The sequence below is a fragment of the Antechinus flavipes genome, chromosome 1 (assembly GCF_016432865.1).
Source record: "Antechinus flavipes isolate AdamAnt ecotype Samford, QLD, Australia chromosome 1, AdamAnt_v2, whole genome shotgun sequence".
NCBI lineage: Eukaryota > Metazoa > Chordata > Mammalia > Dasyuromorphia > Dasyuridae > Antechinus > Antechinus flavipes.
This window is the reverse complement of record NC_067398.1, coordinates 325102349-325121146: the sequence shown is the minus strand read 5'-3', so window position 1 is coordinate 325121146 and position 18798 is coordinate 325102349. Positions and strand designations below refer to the sequence as shown.

Below are 18798 nucleotides of genomic sequence, written 5' to 3'. Positions count from 1 at the left end.
AACACAACAGAAACAATAAATGAACTGAATGAGATTATAAGATTATACCTACACACAATATAATGATATTATACTTCCAATTCTTCAAAAATTAAAATATTTCATTTTAAAATTTCATCAGAATTCAAATGTGTACTTGTCTGATAATAACACATAAAAGAAGCTAACGAGACAGCCTACTATCCTCTCTGCTACTACTGACTACTATATTTACACTTTTTTTGCTGAGGCAATTGGAATTAAGTGACTTGCCCAGAGTCACACAACTGGGAAGTGTTGAGTGTGTTGAGGCCAGATTTGAACTCAGGTTGTCCTGACTTTAGGGCTGGTGCTCTATCCACTGTGCCACCTACCTGCCCCTAAATACTATATTTACTTGTAAAAGTAGAGCCTCTCAAAGAGTTTTTAACCAGGCCCTTCTTCAACCTAATCAATTAATAAACATTTATTAGGAGCCTATTACGTGGTAGGCATTGTGCTAAGCATTACAATGCTAAGCTATAAACAAATATAGACATTTACATTATGAGTGCATTTTTTTTTTTTTACAAACTTTAAAAAGCCCATTTTTAATAAACCTTAACTAATAACTCTTAGGTCCATACAATACAGTTTTTAAGACTTTCATAAGCCATCTGAGGTGAACAATTCTCAGAAAACAGTTTTTCTAATGCAGACAAAAATTTAAATAGGCATTTAGTATATGCAAATTTTGACAAAGAAAAATGACCTTAAATTCTAAACCTTTAAAAAAATTGAGCAAAACATAGAAAAGAACTGAGAAATAATATTTTATGCTCATTTTCTCCCAAATACAACATGCAAGGCCTTTTTACTTTCTTTCTTTCTTTTTTTTTTTTTTTTTTTTTGCAGTGGGAAGGAAAAGAAAAAAGGAAAGAAGGGAGAAACAGAAGAGTGAAGCTCTAATTTCATGAAAGCATTATACATTCTAGTAAATGTAAACACATAACTCTACTCCATTATTCAAACTTTCAAGGGTAGTTTTCTAACTCAATTCAATAAACCTGTTGGTACATAAAGTCCTAAATAATATAACAGAGTATGGGTATACTACATCTCTGCTAGTATAACTTACAATTCCCTCATAAAATCATTTTCTTAAATCTAACTGTATGTTATGAAAATAATCCTGTGTTCTTGTAAGGCTATGTAGCACAGTTGAACATAAGCTCTTGCAAAGCCTACCAAGATGAAATGGCTTAGTGGTCTTTCTGTACTGATAGTTGAGGACCAGTCTAATGAGGATCAGAGAAAGTCATCTTCAAAAGATTTGTTTGCCAGAAAATGAATTCCAATTGGCTACAACAATTCTTGAGATTACCTGGGAGACTGCAATAGTAGAAAAAATACCTACATCAATAAAATTACGACATCTAGAAAATGACTAATACGACATTTATCACACTGGATTTTATGTATCAAAAAACTTAAGTTATTTTATCATATTAGAGGCACATGCTTTTTCCCCAGGGGAAAACACCTCAAATCTTGTTTTCATTGTTTTGATTCATTTTACATCTTTTATTAAAAAAAATTTTATGAAATTAATTTTATATTTGAGTAGTTTCTTATAGATTTTTAAAAATACTTTAAATCACTTTCTCATTTATCTATAGAAAATTTTTTTTAAAAGGTATTATTTACTAAACTTGAAAGGTAAGGAACATATCCAGAAAGCCTAAGTACCTTGCTTAAGGTAATATGAATTAGTATAAGAAACAGGAAGAAAACACAGGTTTCTGATTCCTGGCTAAGTGTTACTTTTACCGCACAATCAATGAGCTAAATTTAATAGCTGCCTAATGCATCTTTCAGATCTAAAATATTATTATTATTCCATAATAAACTGCATCATTTTTTTTTTGGGGGGGAGAACCCAACCTATAAGATAATGATAGGGAATCAGAAATGAATGCTATGGTTTTAACTATAACAACTTAATGCACCTATAAGGCTCAGATCTGACAGAGCTCTTCATGTTAGCTCCATATCTTTAAAAAATTGTTCTAAAAGGTTTGGGTGACTGATATAATAATTAAAAATAACTTAAACTAAAAATTACTTAAATCTCCTAATCAATTCATTACCTGACCCAGATCCTGATGTTGTCATGTCATAAATTAGGTCCTTTAATGTTGTACCCTCTGAAATAAAAGGGCGATCTAATGAGGGATCTTCTTCATTTGGAACACGATGATGTATGACAGTACGATTGTGGCAAATGTAGATCATTAACATCAATGAGATACAGACAAGGCAAACAGGTCCCGCAATAACAGCTGCCAATTCCACAGGACCAAGATTAGATGGTTTCATTGGGGTACCTAAAAGAGAGGGTAAAGAAATTGTCCCCAGTAAATTGGTTTCAAATAAGTTCAATGTTATATGTTTATCTGCCATGATTACATTTTTCATGTAACAAACATTTCTGGGTCAAATTACATTGCTCTATCATGCTTCTGTAACCATAAATATTTTAGGGTAGAGTTGGCCTAACCTCAGATTTATTTGTATGGCTATGGATAAGTCAGTGGGATCAAAGAGACAGACATGAAAAAGACAGTAGAAAAACCATGCTGATTGTGCTACATGACAACAGCTCTACTTATTTCTTTATTACTAAATAATCAAAAGAGAGTCCTAAGAAGGAGGAATAAGTCTAATCATGCTGTTCAATTATATATATTCATTCAGAGCCAAACTTTGGGTAGAGTTCCAGAAATTCCTTATTTGTGTTTTCTTTGATTTACAGTATTGGAAAAGTTGCTACCTAACCATAGTCACATGGAAGTATTTATGCTTATTTCCTTGATCAAGTTTCTTGGCAAAATTCTTCTTCTGTGGTCTAATACAAGGAAATAATAAGTTTTATCAAATTCACACAATATTATGAAATAATGGAAAAAATGGAATATTAGATCTTTGACATGTTCATTCTACAGATAAGGAAACTTAATCCATCAGTCACAGGTTTCATTTCCCCAAGTCAATAATACTTGTGAAGAAGAGATATTCTGCCTCCAATAAATAAGAAATTTTGTTCTTAATCATCCTTCTTATATGGTAGGCTCCATGCCTTTAAGAAATCATATACAATAATGACCCCTAAATCTTTTTAGTTCTTTTACAAGGTGAGACATGAAAATATAGATTCCACTTAAGGCCCTCAGGGCAGTCATCTCATCATCTCACCTGGCTTCTAATACAGTAAATCCTAATCAATGTAATCCATATAAATAAGGTCTTGGAGGAAAGAGGGAGTTCTTGGGAGAGACTTAATGATGTTTTAAGATATAAGCACATCCTTAGACAAAAAAGTCTGAGAACTGATGATTTAGAAGTTCTCTTTCTATGTTTAAATTGACTGTAAACAATTAAGAACCCCCCTCCAAACTTACCTGTTGGGAATTCTATTTTATTGCAGTGGTCTTTGGAACAACAGAAAGGTGACATCAAAAACCCATCTCTTAAAGAGGGGGCACATACAAATGGCCTATCTCGGGGAATTAAATCAACTTCTGGTATACACATGCTATTGTATATAACTTTGTCTGCATTCTGGGTTACAGCAACAAAGCAAATTCCATCTGTCACACATGTGTAGTTTTCTTTAATACAGAGGTGGCAGTAACACTGCAAACCTAGAAAAAAATGCAAAAATGTTAGAAATAAAAGCTTTGAGGTAAAGAAAAACTTTTAAGTGGTTCTATATTTATTTACACAATACTTAAAATTGTGTTAGCAATTATGCTACCTATATTAAAATGACCAATCAAACTTATTAGACACAACATACTTGGGATCTGCAACAAAAGATAATTACTTTTGGCTACCCAGAGAAATTTGCCTACATTTTTTAAAATTAATTTTTATGTATAACTTGAAATCATGTATGGAGAAAGTAGCTAAATATATTATTATTAAGATAATTTTTAAAAAGGTGAAATGGGTACTTCACTTTCCACTGCCCTTTTGCCTGTCATCATTTAGTTAACAAAAGCACAGAAGATATATGTCCCCCATTTATATTGCACCTATTATATTCTAAACACTTTATAAATATCTCATTTGATACTCCTAACATCCTTGTGAGGTAGATACTATTACTATTCCCATTTTACAAATGAGAAAATTGAAGCAAACAGAGATGAAACAACCTGGCAAGTAAATTTCTGAGGCAGGATTTGAATTCAAGTCTGACTCTAAATCCAAAGTTCTTTCCCACTATACCAACTAATTGCCTCAAATATAGAGAAGCAAAACAACCTTCTTGACACTGAAGTGATACTTAAAAGCAAATAAAAAGATAAAGAAGAAAAAGCAAAAAGAAAGAACTAGAATCTAAGGACATATTCTGAGGTGCTATAAACCAGGGTTTTTAAATGTTTTTCTACTTGTGACCCTTTTTGCCTTAGAAAATTTTACATGATCCCAGAATATATAGGTATATAAAATAGGTATACAAATCAAAAACTAACTGAATCATAATTTTGTGATCCCCATATTCAGTTATGCAACCTACTATTTAAAAAGCTTTGCTATAAACTAATATAAAGTGAAGTGGATTCCCAGGAGAATAAGTTATATAAAGAAAAACAACTTTGAAGAAAATAAGAATCCTAGTCAAACTAAAAATCAGAATATATATATATCTTTGAAGACATATAATGAAGTATGTTACTCACCTCCTGGGAAAGTGATGAGATGGGAAAGCATCTTGAGTTGCTAAAAAAGACATAGATTTCTAGACATGGCCATTGTGTATCCATTTAGCTCAATAATTTAACTTACTGCAAAGGTGTCTCCCTACTCCTAATTTCATGTTTTTGGTTTAGTGTTTTATTGATTTTTTTTTTAAATGAGGACCCAGGGGGAGACAAGCAGAAAAAAACAAGCAGAAGAAACAAGCAATTTTATCTTCTATTCTTTTTTCAGCTGCAGCTTATTTACCTCAAGCTAAGTCCTAGCCCTTCTTTGACCTTCCATTTTCTCCCAATAAAGTTCCAGAAAAAACCTTTGTTGTCTTTACTTCAATAACAAAGAACAAATTCCCTCATTAACCTCAATTAATTCTTAGATTCAGTGTGTCAGATGCAGTTTTTAAAGGATTCTATTTTTCTTTCTCACTGGAACAGTTTCCCTCGCCTCTTTAGAATTTCATTTTTCACAATCTCCCACATTTTTGGGATGACTTCCCCTCAGCAATGTGTTTTGGGGGCTCAACTATTTCTCCCTCAAACCTTTTGAAATCTGCTTTCTTAAAAGTCTGTCTATGACCATGTTTTCTCTGTTTCTGTATCACCAAGTATGTAAATAGCCACTTTCTTAGAGTCCTCACTATATCTACCCTGGCAACCAGTTCCTACCCTTTAGTGAGATCAAGAATAGGATTTTCTTTTCTTGGTTCCTTTGAAGGATGAATTTATTAATAAGGCAAATTACTGAACTTATACTTTACAATTCAAACAAACAACAAGCATTTATTTGTTAAGAATATTCAATGGGCTGTGCTAGGCTCTGGAGGTAAAAACGTAATACTGTTCTTGTACAAAAGAAGCCTTAAAAGCACAGATGGTTAGATAAAAACAAGAAAGAATAGAAGGAAGGGAAGAGAGCAAAAGGAAAAAAAGGTCTCAATAGGTTTTAAAAATAAACATGTTAGTGTTAAATACTTCAAAACTTAAGGTGAATTTTGTCAGAAGTGTGGCTATTAGGAGATACAAATCCTAATTTTGAATCTTAAGAGAAAATTACAAGCAACTTTTACTTTCAGTTCTTATCTCTCAGCAATCTATCCTATAACTAATGGATTCATGAATTAAGAGTTAGGAAAAGAGAAATTAAAAGAAATCAGGAGCTAAACAAATTAGAAAAGAAAGGGGGGAAAAAAGCCAGAATATTTAAGGTTTGCAAAGCACTTTACGTATACTGTCTCATTTGATGCTTTAGTATCCTGGAGGATTAATCTTAGTGATCAAGAAGTTGTGTTTTGGTGTTGGTTCTGATATCTATCTTAAGACCTTAACAAAATTTTAAAGCCCTTTCTCTTCTGTGTTTTTTGTTTTGTTTTGTTATTTTTGTACTTTAGATTGTAATAAGAACAGAGTCAAATAAAGACTATCACAGAGGACAAAAAAGTGGACAATTTTCATTACTTAAAACCAAAAGGTTTTACACAAAGTCAATGTAATGAAAATTAGAAAGCAAATACACATAATATGATTGCAAGTTTCTCTGATTAAAGTCTTATTTCTTAGAGGGAAATGATTCAAATTCGTAAGAATAAAAGCCATTCCCTAAATGATAAATAGCCAATGGATATATAAACACGATTTCAAAGTTAGAAATACAAGCTATAAATAGGTTATAGAAGAAAAAAATTCTCCTTGTTTGAAGGCCTGTTCTCCCCTTTTACCTCATGGCCCCAAAAAATGAGCCTGTGGTTTTGTTTTGATTTGATGTTTCATTCATCCTTTTCAATTTTAAATGCAAGTGGTATAATTCTCACTAGACCTGGACTCAAGCCATGGTGACCTTGGAGCCAAGATTACAGGCCAGATATCCACTTTATATATAAAATCAAATAGAGAAGTCTTGAGAAGCTAAGATGTCCAGGACTTAAGTCCAAGGACTTATGGGGAGCTTTGAATGTGGAACTTGGGACTGTGCTATGGAGGAAGTGAGCTAAAAACTGGAACCTAATTCCTTTTCTCCCTCCAGAGATGGAGGTAGTATAAGAGGGAAGGGGAGAGAGTATGCTCTCAGATGTTAGTGAAATGTTTGCATACTTAATATTAACATATCTTTGAAACAAATATTTCTTTGTAAAAGAAAAAGTTCTCAATCATTAACAATTAAAGAACTGCAAATTACAACTTTGAGGCTCTCACAATCAATTCTTGACTGAAAAAATCATGGGAGGAGGAGAAGGAAAATCATAAATGATAGAGGAATTATGGGAAAACTGGTACCATACTTTAATGCACTGTTGATGGAGCTATGAACTGGTCTAGTGATCCTGGGATGTAATTTGGAACTATGTCTAAAAAACTATTAAATCATAGACTGTTTAACCTAGTAATGCTACTACTAGGTCTATATCCCAGAATAATCAAAGAAAGAAAAAAAAAAGACTCATGTACAAAAATATTTATAGCAGCTCTTTTTGCAGTGGTAAAGATATGGAAATGGAGGAAGTACCCATCAATTAGAAAATAACTATTGGAGCAATCTAGTGTTTGACAAACCCAAAGCCCCTAACTTCTGGGAAAAGAATTCATTATTTGATAAAAACTGCTGGGATAATTGGAAATTAGTATGGCAGAAATTAGGCATGGACCCACACTTAACACCATATACCAAGATAAGATCAAAATGGGTCTATGACCTAGGCATAAAGAACGAGACTATAAATAAATTAGAGGAACATAGAATAGTTTATCTCTCAGACTTGTGGAGGAGAAAGAAATTTGTGACCAAAGATGAACTAGAGACCATTACTGATCACAGAATAGAAAATTTCGATTACATCAAATTAAAAAGCCTTTGTACAAATAAAACTAATGCAAACAAGATTAGAAGGGAAGCAACAAACTGGGAAAACATTTTCACAGTTAAAGGTTCTGATAAAGGCCTCATTTCCAAAATATATAGAGAACTGACTCAAATTTATAAGAAATCAAGCCATTCCCAATTGATAAATGGTCAAAGGATATGAACAGACAATTTTCAGAGGATGAGATTGAAACTATTACCACTCATATGAAAGAGTGTTCCAAATCATTATTGATCAGAGAAATGCAAATTAAGACAACTCTGAGATACCACTACACACCTGTCAGATTGGCTAAGATGACAGGAAAAAATAATGATGAATGTTGGAGGGGATGTGGGAAAACTGGGACACTAATGCATTGTTGGTGGAGTTGTGAACGAATCCAACCATTCTGGAGAGCAATCTGGAATTATGCCCAAAAAATTATCAAATTGTGCATACCCTTTGATCCAGCAGTGTTTCTATTGGGCTTATATCCCAAAGAAATACTAAAGAAGGGAAAGGGACCTGTATGTGCCAAAATGTTTGTAGCAGCCCTGTTTGTAGTGGCTAGAAACTGGAAAATGAATGGATGCCCATCAATTGGAGAATGGCTGGGTAAATTGTGGTATATGAATGTTATGGAATATTATTGTTCTGTAAGAAATGACCAGCAGGATGAATACAGAGAGGACTGGCGAGACTTACATGAACTGATGCTAAGTGAAATGAGCAGAACCAGGAGATCATTATACACTTCGACAACGATATTGTATGAGGACATATTTTGATGGAAGTGGATTTCTTTGACAAAGAGACCTGAGTTTCAATTGATAAATGACGGACAAAAGCAGCTACACCCAAAGAAAGAACACTGGGAAACGAATGTAAACTATCTGCATTTTTGTTTTTCTTCCCGGATTATTTATACCTTCTGAATCCAATTCTCCCTACGCAACAAGAGAACTGTTCGGTTCTGCAAACATATATTGTATCTAGGATATACTGCAACATATCCAACATATAAAGGACTGCTTGCCATCTAGGGGAGGGGGTAAAAAATCGGAACAGAAACGAGTGTCAATATAATGTAATTATTAAATAAAAAATTTAAAAAAAAAAAGAAAATAACTATTGGGCTATAAGAAATTATACAGGTTTCAGATAAACTAAGAAGACTTATATGAACTGATGCAGTGTGAAGTGGGCAAAAACAGTAAAACAATTTACAATGAACCATAGTGTAATGACAAACAACTTTAAAAACTTAAGAAGTCTGATCAATAAAATAACCAACAACAATTCCAGGACTTATAATGAAACATGTTACACACCTCCTGATAGAATTAATAGATTCAATATACAGTGAGACTGTTTGCTTGGGGATTTAAAAAAAATATAGCCAATGCAAGTAATTTGTTCGCTGGACTAAACATGTTTGTAAGAGTTTTATTTTTCTTTATTTTTTAATGATATGTAGAGATGGCAGATTTTTGATTTGGGGAAAAAAGGAAAATAACTTTTAAAAAGGTCATGAAGAAAGTCCAATTCCATTCCTAAAGAGCTCCTTCTCTTGCTCACCACCCCCCCAAAACACACACACACACACACACACACACACACACACACACAGAAGAGAAGGTTTTAAAAAGTTTGTCAAGATCTAAAGACAAATATCAGAACCAACACACAGTCTCTTGATCACCAAGATTAAAATTTCAGGAGATTATTAAAGCATCAAATGAGATAAAGTGCTTTGCAAACCTTAAACATTCAACAACAACAAAAGATACAAATACTATGTTGTGATCCACATTCAGTCCCCATAGCCCTCTTTGTGGATGCAGATAGTTCTCTCCATCACAAATCTAATGGAATTGCCCTGAATCACTTCATTGTTGAAAAGTGTCAAGTCCATCACAGTTGATCATCACTCTACATTACTATAAAGTATTTCCAATTGGTGCCCAATCTCATATACAATACATAAACAATATACAATTTCATATATAATTCAGAACAGAACTCATTATCGTCCCTTCAGTATCTATTACTCTTTCTAGTTTGTATATTTTGGTTGAAGGTACCACCATTATTCTAGTCACTCATACTTATTAGTACTCTTCCAACTCACTACCCTATAATCAATCAAGTTCTCCTTCCCAAACATCACTCATATGTTCATAGGAACTTCGACCGGTACAACTCCTCACCTCTGCTTTGACCTACTGCAATGGCCTAACTGGTCTCCTTGCTTCCAAAGTTTCCCTTTAATTCATTCTCTATAACTGCCAAACTGATGTATTCCTAAATCCAAATATGATCTTGTTATTCAAATAGTTTCTACTGTCTCTCAGAGAAAATGCAAACTCCTATCTACATTTGACATATAATTTGGTTCCATCCTACCTCTCCACGATGATTTCATACTTTTGGTCCAGTTGTTTTTAGTCACATCCAACTCTTCCTGTATATGGAGTTTTCTTGGCAAAGATACTGGATTGGTTCACCATTTCCTTCTCTACCTTATTTTACAGATGAGGAAATTGAGGCAAACAGAACTGAATGACTTGCTCAGAGTATACTTGCACACAGAAGGTATTTAATCAAGATCTGCTTTTTTTAAAAAAAAAAAAATATGAAGGTTTGCATGTAGTTGAAGCAATAATTTTTTCCATGGAAAGTGATTGCTATATTAAAAAACAAACAAATAAATAAAAACAAAAGACTTTGTAATTCTCAATCCTCTTTTAGGGCAAAGGAAAGATAGGTGAAAGAAATGATATTTCCCCCTTGACCATTTCTAATGTTATCCCTAAGTGTCCTCTGAGCTACGGGGTAAAATTTTGGCAACTAAAATTCTGATTGCTATCCACTTAACATCGAAGACCTAAGATCTGGGTTGCTTTGGTTCCATCTTTAGCTGGCAATAAAACTAAGACAAGATCTTCATCAAAGAGCCTTCTCCCTTTCTGACTAGTCAGACCCCTGGGCAAATATGCTAGTTAGTCAAGAAGGCAAGCTATGGGAATCTTGAAATTGTAAGAAAAGAAAAAAAGATTTCAAAAGTAACTCCTTATTCCATCTTTTGTTGGGTCATTTCACTTATGTCCAACTCTCCAAGACCCCCATGTGGGGTTTTCTTGGCAAAAATACTAGAGTGGTTTGCCATTTCCTTCTCAGTTTATTTTACAAATGAGGAACTGAGGGAAAGTTAAATGACTTGCCCAGAATCACACAGCTGGTGAGTGTATGAGACTGAATCTGAATTCAAGTCCCTTCTGCCTTCAGGACTGAAGCTCTATGCACTTTTGACTTCTAGCTAGCGCCCTACCTGCTAAGACAAACTAGCTGCCCCTATTCCATCTAGTTAAACCTTTCCCATTGTTGATTGTTAAAACAAAACAAAACACACACACACACACACACCACCTTATTTCACAGAGCTTAAGTCCCCTTTTCTCCCTTTGAAGGCAAATCATCACCTCATCCCTTTGTCCTTTAAGGGCTTAAGGAAAAGGAATGTGAATAATGACTCATTGGTAATCATTGCCCAAGTCTGCTTTCCAGAGTTATTGCTCCAGGTTGAAGCAACATTAGCAAAAACTCCGGCATTTAGCAAAGATTCTAGCATCTGCCAAGCACTGGACAATCAGTAGCAGACCAGTCAAACTAGTCTTTAGAAAACAGGGTAGGAATATAGCATGTGTACTATGGGTAAAGGTGACCCAAATCAAAATTCTGAAGATGAAGATTCCCATCTCACCTATTATTAAAGTAGTTATTATGTAACTCGAAATATATATTACATAAGTATTTGATTATAACACTAAGTTCTCTAAATATATGTTCATAGTTGGCTAGTTCATAAAAAATTATCATTAAAAAAATTTTTTTTTAATTTAACCAGCATTAGTTATTCCTCCAACGTATCTTTCCCAAGAAAAAGTTTGATAACTGAGAGACCTTATCTCTCTGGGTTAGTGAGAGTTTAGGCAGGTTGCTAGGCAACTTCTTACAAGAAGGAAAAAGTAGAAAATGGGAAATTCTGGCCCTCACAAACTAACATGTCTCTGGTCAGGGAAAGGGCAGAACTAAGATAACCAAATGAATGGTCAAATTATAGTGAGGCTGTATCTAGGAAGAAAGGAACTCAGGAATAATTTTATTCTTCTCACCCCTGCCCTTGAAGCAATTGGAGTTAAGTGACTGCCTAGGGTCACACAAACCAGGAAGTGTCTGAGGCCAGCTTTGAACTCAGGTCCTCCAGACTTCAAGCCTGGTGCTCTATCCACTATACCAACTAGCTGCCCCAATTGTATTCTTTTTAAGTGAAGCTTAGTAGTGTGGATTTTGACTGCCCAGAAACTTACTTTTCAATTATAACAATGGTTTTATGGGATAATTGGATTTAACTTTTGGCCCAGCTATATCTTCATTGAAAGAGAATCTGCTATCCAGAAGGATTAAAAGAAGTAGGGTTGTACTGGACAATTATCTTACTACCACCTCTGGGACTCTATTACTGTTCACTAGATAGGAATGACCCCAATAATTCCATGAGTAAATTAATAGTCCTACACACACAGAGTTGAAGGTCAAAATTCTTGAAAAGGATGGACTTCAGATCTTTAAAAAATAAAAAAGTCTGTCCTATCATTCAAGATGCAAAAGGCTCTTCTCCTAAGATTACCTAGTGGAAAGAGGTCACACGAGCAATGTATTAGCAGCACCTAGACACACAGTGTGGAAAGTGACAATGTTTCCGTTGGTAAAGTCGGGGATTACTTTTTCCCGTCCCACAAAAAAAGGTTGAATGCAACTGTGAAAAAGTTAAGGAAATGAAGTAAAATAACAAAACCCTTCAAGAAATGGAGAGGAACAAGGTCAGAGACTCTGACAAGTAAAAAATAAGTTTTTAAAGATTCCAGGCATCAGAGAATGCCCCAGTCCAGCATCCACTAAGGAACCAACTGCCCACGGTGGAGAGTAAAGACCTTTATGTCCTATGACTAGAAAACTTCTATATTCTCTTCCCTCTTATACTTGTTTTTGTGGTGGCCTCCACCACATCCAAGAGGGCCTCCAAATAAACCAACTACTTGCTTCTTACATAAAGAATTTAATCCAATTCTACATGTCTTGAAGGTGGTGTTGCTTACCATTTTCTAAGTCCTAACACCCTTGCCATCACATAACATTAAGAGCATTCAACCCCTACTCAAGAGCGCAGAGGGAAAAACAAGAACATTAATTCTAGTTATGATAAGGATATGTTCCATCATCAAAAGGGAGAGAAATGAGAAGAAAGTAAGCATGTTTTAAGCATTTACTAAATGCAGTGTTCTAAGAGTTGTACAAATATTTCACTTGATCTTCACAACAATCCTGGGGGAAATAAGTGCTATTATGACCTACCTCCATGTTACAGTTGAGGACAAAGTTGAAGTAGACAAAGAGTTAAGTGATTTGTCTCATGATGTTCTTGTCATCTCCTCCATAAGGTGAAGGTGGATTATATGATTTCTAAGGCACTTTTCAACTCGAAATCTATAGTCTATGATCCTGTGACCTCTAGGCTCAGTCCTGTTCCAAAACTGAGATAATACTATGTGGTAAAGTGGAAAGAATATTGGAATTAGAAATTCTGCTTCAGATACTTACAAGCTATAAGGTCCTCAACAACTCACTTAACAAGTCTTAGTTTCCTCAATTGTAAAGTATGTATATTAATAGCACCTAACTCATAAGGTTATTACTATGAGGATCTAATAAGATAATATCTGGAAAGCACTTATGCACAGTGGCTGACATATAGCAGGAAGTATTAAATGCTAAACTCTTAATTCTACCGTTTTCTACTCCAGTGTATCTCCAGATCCCTCTTCTCCCACTTTGGCTTTTAGAACACCTGATCTATTATAACATACTTTCCTTTCTATCAGAGACTTTCATATTTTCTCCATATTCTTACATAGAAACCTGATTCCCTCCAGAACATGATATCACTGGCTCATGCCTCCTAAACACTGGGTCAGGATCCTCCTTGTTCCCCCAAATGGCATTTCCAAACTTTCTCCATCCTTACTGTAATCAGTAAGGTTTACACCTAGGAAAATGGATAAAATTGCTAACCTGAAACAAGTGGAGCTCAAACAAACAGCATATGAGCTAGCTCTTATCTAACTTTGTGCAATGGACTAATAAATATACTTAAAAGAAAAAAAAGCTGAGAATGGACTCAATATTTTCCTCCAAATTGACAAGCAATCCATTAATCAATATTTTTAGCTAGTCATTCAAAAACCTACATATATACCAAAATATATATTGTCAGATCTGGTTTGCTTATCAGTCTATTTTGCTTAACTTTTTTCTTTGTTGTAAGAGAGAATTCATTAGGGAAGAAAGGATATATAGAAAAATAACTGATGGGGAGAGAAAAAAAAAGCATCTAAAAATCAAATTTTTGCTGCTGTGTTTCTTCTCAATTCAATTGTTCTTATAATGTCATGAATTTGAGAGCCCCTCACCACCTTGACTATTATTAGCTGAATTTGCTTCAATCTGTCAGATTACTTGTGAAATATGATACACAGAACTGAACTTTATCAATATAATTTGATCAGAGTAGACCTAGAGACTGGTACCTCCCTTGTTCTGCTCATTGTGAAGTCAGAGTACATTAGGTTTTGTACATTGCAGAATCATGTTAAACTGGAAGCAAACTCAATCTGCTTAATATTTATTATGAATTGACTCACATAAAAAAAAGCTATTAAGAAAAGCCTTCCTCATTCTCTAATGGTATAACTTTGTGTTTATTTTTAAATCTAAACATATGATAATGTGAAATAGTGAGGAGAGATGGCCTTGGAAGCAAAGACCTGAATTCAAGCCCTGACTTTTTTGTATTACTGACTTTGTGACCCTGGATAACTTCTAATTCTCTTTGCTCTAGGCCAAACTTTCTTTAAACTATGAGTTGTGACCACATATGGGATCGCATCACTGAATGTGGGGATCCTGAAATTATGATTATATATATATACACACACACACACACACACACAAATATATATGTTATTATTATTTATTCTTCCAGATGTGGTTTACCAGCAAATTTGAAACAAGGCACACACTCTTATCTAACTTTGTGCAATGGACTAATAAATATACTTAAAAGAAAAAAAAGCTGAGAATGGACTCAATATTTTCCTCCAAATTGAAAAGCAATCCATTAATCAATATTTTTAGCTAGTCATTCAAAAACCTACATATATACTAAAATATATTATTATAATTTAACCTATTCTTTTATCTTTGCATGTATATGTACATATATACATATACATACATACACACATACATATATATCTACCTATAGATGTAGTCATAAAATAAATTACAAATCAAAACTAAATCATTTAATATTTCAAAAATGCTTGTTTTGACAAAATGATTTATTTCAAAGCTCTAAAAATTATCTATGACAGAAACCTTTAATTGAAAAAACTAATGGTTTTTTGTAGAATCATAACACTAGGCTTTCAATAAGAGAAAGTGTTATCAAATAATAGATAAATGTGTAGCAAAATGACTCATTATTTCATTATAGGACTAAATCTAACAAATTACTTAAGACATATACACAGATGACTACAAGATCTTCTTTCTTTCAACTCTCCTCAGAAAGCTCATCTATTATTGTAACTTTTATATTACCTCTCTTCTGATGTCTCCCAAATCTCTCTGGTTCTAACCTTGATAGACGTTTTATATTTCAGGTTTTATGAATTTTTAAAGATATTACATTGTAAAAATGTAACAGAATGCCTGTACAAGATGTCCTCACATTATAAATAGAAACTATTATGTAATCAGTAAGGTTTACACCTAGGAAAATGGATAAAACTGCTAACCTGAAATAAGTGGAGCTCAAGCAAACAGCATATGAGTAACAAAACTAGCTCCTGAGATATGGAGGCAAAAACAAAGAAACAACACTGAGCCAGCTGACAGAAAAAGGTAGCAGAATAAGGAAGCATTAGGATAGGATAAAACCATAATCACCAATTTCTGAACAGAAAGCATAGTTCTCTTTTCAAAGTAGACAAGAGAAGATTACTAAAAGGGAATCCAAAAGGAAGGAGGGATAATCTAGTGCCAATCCTCTTCACTACATGGGCACACTGACAATGACTAAATACTGGCTGCTAATAGTATCTTATACAATGTTCTTCCATTCATTTTTTTCTGCTTCCCTTGGAATGTCTTCTCTTGTTTCCTTCAAAGTCCAATACAAAACCTAATTTTTTGAAGCATGTGCAACTGTTATAATGAAAACATCCTTTCTTTTATTACAGCTGAAAATTAAAGCTGTTCACAATCTGGTTCCATCCATTTTCCCATACCGGTTACATATTGCTATCCTGGTTCCAAAAAACAGATAATAAAACTTATAATCTTCTTTGGAGTAGAAAGGTGGGAGACTATGGAAACAAGATATATACTGTCAGACCTGGTTTGCTTATCAGTCTATTTTGCTTAACTTTTTTCTTTGTTGTAAGAGAGAATTCATTAGGGGAGAAAGGATATATAGAGAAATAACTGATGGGGATAGAAAAAAGCATCTATAAAGCTTTTTTTTTTTTTAATAGGTACTTATTTTTGTTTTCTTAAAGCTTTTAAAACCTTATTGTGTTTGGGATGAATTGAGCGAATTAAGGAGAAAATAATTTGGAGGGAGGGGGAACAAAAAGAAGGCTGGTGAAAACTGGGTAATAGCTGATAAGCACATAAGCAAAAACTAATAAGCATAGTTGATACTTCACTCTGCTGCTACTGCTTTCCCAGATAAAAATTAAAAGTTGACTAAGGGCAACTTCAAATGTTTCATATTTTTTACTTTATCCCACAAAATGCTTAGAACACTGTATATCATATAGTAGTACTCAAAAAATAGGTCTCAATTGATTGAAGATAAATGCAAGATGATTATCAGTCATTTCTTCTAGAGAAGATGTGAAAATCTGTCAGCTTTAAAATTTACAGAGTGACAATATAAGTAAGCAATTTAAAATTACAAAGATTTTTAATGATGATTTTACCACTGAGTTTATTATGAACAATAAGTTATTTAAAATAGGGAAAAGGGAAATTATTATGATCACTTAATTATTAATAAAGAACAAATTATCTTAAATTCAGTGACAAGAAAACCTAAATGTACTAATAAAATAATAAGGAAGATGAGTTGAAACATATATTCTTATTTAATAGTAAGGAGAAAAATTACAACTTCAACTGTAATGCCTATTGAAATTAACAAAATGCCACAAGGACCAGCATATCTACAAAGAAATCTGTAATAAAACATTCCCCAAACTGCTACAAATTTCTTTTCTATCTTCTTTCCTCCATACACAAGAACTAGAAAGTATACTATGCACCTGTAAAAGCCTATTTCTACTATTGGTTCACTTTAGGTTACTTTTCTGAGTCTCAGTCACCTACAACCAAATTTATGATTTTGAATAGCTATCTCGTCTTTTTTCTTGCTCTGTGATGGTCAAAATGAGGGACCAACTTTCCAATCTGCTAAAATTTATGTAAATTGAATATTTATAGGGACAGCAACTTTATGCTACCTACTCTGGAAAAAAGCATACACTATAAAGGAAAATAAAAAACTCAAAATTATAGGGACAACAACTTTATGCTATCTACTCTGGAAAAAAGTATACACTATAAAGGAAAATAAAAAACTCAAAATTTGCAAATGATCCATGTACAAGTACAAACCAGAAAATTTTATTTCTAAATTTTTTTCTATTTCTAAATTATATTTCTAAAGCTATGTGTAATGTGGTTTAAAACATTTCAGTTAATATTGAGTAAAAATAAGAAACAAACAATAGAAACATTCTAAATAAATCAGTTTTGCTAAGCTAAACCCATAGCTCAATCGATAAAATATTCACAAGCCAATCAATCTAAGTATATTATATAGTCTCACTATATTGAAAAAATATCCTCCAAAGCAAAACCCCAACTTTCAATCCAGAAAGTATCAGTGAAAATGTGACGCAATCTCATAAAACATAGCACAACAAAGTTCATTTATTTGAAGACCGCTCTTTTATGAAAACAGTGACAACCAAGACTAAACACTAAAGTAATGCATTTATTTCCAAATATTTGCAGATGATTATATTGAAGACTGAAAGGTTCTCAATATTAGAGAAGTTAAAGGGATCTTTTTATACACAGTTCAAATTAGTAAAAAGAGTTTTTAAAAAACACAACCAACACCCCCCAAAAAAAATTTTAGTAAATGATCAGGATATACAATTTTAAAAAATAATATGGATACTAATAAACTTATAAAATTCCAAAAGTTTTAAGCAAAATGTCTTGTTTCCAATCTCTTTTATTTATTATCTTCTGTTTAGGTACCCAAAGAAGATCACAATTGTCTCTCATGTGAAACCCAAGTTTCTAACTCTAACTATGTGCTGTAGAGTATCTCAGAGATGGAAAGTATTTCAGAGTCCATCAACTCCATCCCATAAATGAAAAAGAATTCATTCTACATCAAACCAATAAAATGTAAGGTCTTCATTTGCCTGAAGTCTTCTAGTGACAGGGAACCAACTACCTTTCCAGGCAGACTATTTTATTTTATTTTTCTACAAAGTTCTGTTATCAAGTATCAAACCTAAATCTGTGTGTCTGCAATTTCTAGACTCTGCTCCTGGGTTTGTTTGCCTTCTTGACCCAAGACAGACTTCTTCCACATGACAGTCATTGAAAAAGAGAAAGCTACCATGTATTCCTTTGATTTCCCCAACCTAAAAAGCTACAATTCTTCAGATTCCCTTATCTCAAGATAATTCACAATTTAACCACATTCTTCTGGATTGGTCTTAAAATATAAAGTTTAGGACTACACCATACTTAATATATCTGACCAGAGCACATTTGAAGTTGTTGATCACTTCCTTAATCTCTTGACATTAAGTTTCTTTTAATGAAGTCTCAGTCCCCATTAGGTTTTTTTGGTTGCCATATTACACTACTCACTTATATTACACTTTAAAAACACCAGATCTTTTTCCAAATCAACTGTTCTCCAGCCAGCATAAAATTGAATTTGATTTCAAGTGTAAGACCTTGCATTTATTCCTGTTAACTTTCATGTTATATTCAATCCAATGGTTGAAGCCTATCAAAATTCTTTT

At 33.3% G+C, this 18798-nt stretch overlaps 1 protein-coding gene across 1 annotated transcript in view; it reads right to left on the bottom strand.

Moving 5' to 3' along the window:
• Nucleotides 1–18798, bottom strand: part of TGFBR1 (transforming growth factor beta receptor 1) — a 50741-nt gene that overhangs the window by 21846 nt on the left and 10097 nt on the right. Inside the window, exons 2-3 of the mRNA XM_051966724.1 lie at nt 3420–3662; nt 2109–2345 (exon numbers count right to left, since the gene is read on the bottom strand). Coding sequence (XP_051822684.1) covers nt 2109–2345; nt 3420–3662 — 480 coding nt within the window. The remainder of the gene's footprint in view (nt 1–2108; nt 2346–3419; nt 3663–18798) is intronic.